The 4,011-nt window shown below is 33.0% G+C and overlaps 1 protein-coding gene across 1 annotated transcript; it reads right to left on the bottom strand.

The window, feature by feature from the left end:
• Window positions 1–4: 4 nt before the first annotated feature.
• Window positions 5–4,011, bottom strand: LOC102025498 (putative protein ZNF720; the record flags this gene model as incomplete). The annotated part of the gene is given in 3 exon segments (XM_013515916.1): window positions 5–333; window positions 3,224–3,319; window positions 3,885–4,011. Coding segments are annotated over 3 exon segments (552 nt in total), but the record flags the coding sequence as incomplete, so codon positions are not given.

Raw genomic sequence — 4,011 nt, 5'->3', positions numbered from 1 at the left:
AAAAGTTAGGTTTCACAATTTGATGTGAATGTTTACTTAGGGGATCACATGGCTCACTGAGAGTAAATGGCATGCATTCAGATATCTTCTTAGATGTTACATATTTTTGGTCACTGTCGACAGTGAAGTTTCTGTTGTCTTTAGCTGTCCACAACTGGTTATGTCCATTGCAAAATGATTTTGCACCTTCACAATTATCAACCATTTCCCATTCTTTTCTAAGCTGTAAATTTCTATGGCCACAATTTTTGTATCTCTGATTTGCCACTTTCTGGAAGGAACAATGTCCCTCTGGCTCTGATGAAAATCCTTGGGTATGATGAGAAGTCATACCTGAGAAAGTGAAAATAATAATTATTCCAGTTACTAAACATATGTCAGTAGTTTTACAAATCTCAGAGTTAAAATCAGAGTAAGTGGAACACTTGAGTAAGATAACAGAGTACTAAACACAAAAGTCTTCGCTTTGTCATAGACACATGAGCTGAACAATAAAATACTGATCAGATTCCCTTTGTGAGAACACTCAAAATCTGTTAAGAGTGTATAGCAATCCTATTGAGTACCACTCTAAAAAGGTATGGGCATGTATGAGTTAATTTTGTCAACCACAACTCTTTCTCTTGCCTATTCCTCCCTGGATAACTATGAAAGACTCCCAATCTACTACTTCTACCCTAGGAAACAGAAGAGCAGGATACATAAGACACATCTATGGCTTTGTGGAGATATCTAAAAACTGATTTGTATTTGCCTTTAAACACCAAGGGGAAGGTAACAGGTATACTTTATATGACAATTCAGGCTCTTTGAGACTAAATCTAAGTAATTATTAGATTATTTAAGTGAGCACAGTTCCACAAATAGTCAACAAGTATAGGATAGACTGGAGTCTTAAGAAATGTGGATAAACTTTTTAACTGAAAAATCACAAATATAATTCTAGGATAGATGCATACTAAAATAGATTTGAAAGGCAACAATCATGTCTAGCACAGCATAACATGTTCAAATTATGCATTAGCTTATATAATTGTCATTTCTATGCTAGTAACACTCCATATATTTGATGAGTGTTTCTTATAAATGTAACATACTAACAATACTCTTCATATTATATAGTATATTGCCTGAGATTTTTAAACTTTGTTATTTAAAATTTTGTAGTCTAATACAACCTCAACTCATTCTCCAAAAATCATAGAACTGGTAACCCCATTTTATTCTCTATGTGCATGAAAATAACACACATTCATTTAAGATTCACATATAATTGAGATTATTCAATAACTAACTATATCAAGATTATTTCACTTATAAAATCCTGCATGTTTCCCGCAGTGCATCAAATTTCAGGGTTATGTGTTTTTATGGCTGAATATTGATTGCATTCTTAGTTACTCATTCACTGAAGAGAACTTTGATTGAGTCCATATCATGGTTATTGTAAATAATGTGGTAGGTAACTGCATTGCAGATCTCGTCAATATAATGACTTATTTTCCTTTGTCTACAGGTCTTACGGTATTTTTAAAAATTTTTTATGTTTTATTAGTGCATGTTTGCAGTACATAATAACTACATTTCCATGGGGTATATTTATTTTTTATTTTTGTTCCTGAGGATCAAACCCAGGCACTCATACATGTTAAGCAAAACATTGTGTCATCTGTAACCTTCCTTCTATGTGACTATAAGTAGATTGCTCTGCAGATTCTTTCAAATGAAAGAATTAGGGAAAACACAAAGTGCTGATAAAAACAAAAACTGCAAAGAATACGGCATCCAGCAAAATTGGCTTTCTATTGAAAACAGAAGTTAATACTTCCCAAGATACAGAAATGCTCAAATAGCTCAGTATCATTAGAAATTTAGAAAAAATACAAAAGAGATACCATCCCACTGAAAAATAATATTGCATAGCAATACAAGTCATATTAAATTTTATACCTCACAGAGAAATTTATATACACATACAGCACTCTGTACTAAAAGGTAGAAAGACCATTCTCAAGTTTGCTGTACAATGTGAAACATAAAAGGATACAAAACATCACAATACAATAACTTTAATTTATATACAGCGTAATTATGGCATCAATAACAATGCTGAAGATATAAATATAATATTTCAAATATGGAATTCAAGTTGACTGCTACCAGTACCAAAGTTTTTTGCAATTTAGTATCTTTTTATATAATCCAGTGTAATGACATATTAAAAACTACGTAAGATAAAAAGGAAAAATATGCCAATATAAAAATCAATGAACAAAAAGCCAATTAAAGTAGAAAAATAATTACAAGAAATAAGTAACATTAAAGCAGTATAAATTTCTTACTTTCAACTCAAAAACTGACACGAGTCAAAGGAGAATGTCCTATAAAGATGAAAGTTATCAATATATGTAATAAGATTAATTGATGAGGGAATACTAAAAATTGAATCATGAAAAATAAAATTGTAAAACAATAAAAAGAGAAAATTTAACTTTTGTAAACCTAAATAAATATAAATACACTATTTAAACATTAGTCTGGGGGCTGGGGATTTAGCTCAGCGGCAAAGCACCTGCCTGGCAAGCGCAATGTCTTGAGTTCGATTCCTGGTACCGGAAGAAAAACAAAAACAAAAAAAAATTAAACATTAGTCTGCATAATGCCATTTGAGATAAAATACTCTGATGACCATGCATTTTGCTTCACTGATATTCAGTATATGGGATAAGAATTTCACATAATATCCATTATAATCATTCATAAAGTACTCTTTTGAGACAATTTTAATGAATAAAAAAAGTCAACTGCATTATGGAAATTTCTTTTTTTTTTTTTTGGTTTTTCTCCGGTACCAGGAACCGAACTCACGACATTGCGCTTGCCAGGCAAGCGCTTTTGCCGCTGAGCTAAATCCCCAGCCCTGGAAATTTCTTTATGATATCATTAATATATTACATTTGATTAACATCAAGGCATTAAGAAAAGACAGATCATAGAGACATTCACGGGTAAAAGAGAGAACTCTGTCTTGGAGAAGAACGGATGGGAGATCACCAACAGGGTAGAAAGAGGCTAGGAAGAATTAGGAGCACAATGAATATAAGGGAGGTAACCTCAGCGTCTGAAAAATCACTTCCTTCTTAATTCACATATTAAAGCCTGGCTTCCTCCTTCAACTATTAGACCTTCATCCATTTCCTCTGATTTATTAATTCTTTCGTACCTGGGGGAATGGCTGCTGCCCCTTGACTCTTCACTATCCGAGCTTCTTTCCTTTGTTCCAGAAAAGTGATCAGGTTTGGCTTAGAGACACTTAGACCTATCAATTAGAAAATGGAACATGACACTTGCTTTAGATACTCCCAGAAACTAGATTTTATAATATTATTTCTTGGTTTTTGGGGTTTTTTTTTTCCAGTACCAGGAATCGAACTCATGACCTTGCACTTGCCAGGCAGGCGCTGTGCCGCTGAGCTAAATTCCCAGCCCCTAACATTATTTCTTCAAATGTCTTTTCAGACAAACATTACACTATATAGGAAACATTTCTAATTTATAGATTCTGAGCTACACTTCATTCTACTATGAAAGCAACATTATGGGGCAGAAACTGACATTTAAATTATAAGCAACAATATTTTACACCAGCACATTACTAAATTTACTATAAATGTAAATTGAAGGATATATATACTATCTAAGGAAGAAGACACAAAAGAGAAGCATAAATGTCCTGAAAATTCACTTGTCTATACCAAGAAATCTCCATTTTTTTCGCTGAAAGCAGGACTTGATGTGAATCAGAAGCTCCTAAAAGATACTCTAAAAAAAAGAATGAAAATTAAATAATCATTCTGGATTAGGACTTTATAGGGAAACCTCACCAAGGAAGACCATGTTTCTGTAATTCTCTAGCATCACTTCTGTATACAACTTCCATGCAGTGGGGTCCAAACATTCCCATTCTTCTGAAGAGAATTCAATCGCCACATCTCTGAAGGTCAACAGTTC

This window comes from Chinchilla lanigera, unplaced genomic scaffold (assembly GCF_000276665.1).
Source record: "Chinchilla lanigera isolate Chin_1 unplaced genomic scaffold, ChiLan1.0 scaffold00031, whole genome shotgun sequence".
In the NCBI taxonomy this organism is placed as follows: domain Eukaryota; kingdom Metazoa; phylum Chordata; class Mammalia; order Rodentia; family Chinchillidae; genus Chinchilla; species Chinchilla lanigera.
Note: the sequence above shows the minus strand (reverse complement) of the source record. Positions and strands in the feature narration are given on the sequence as shown.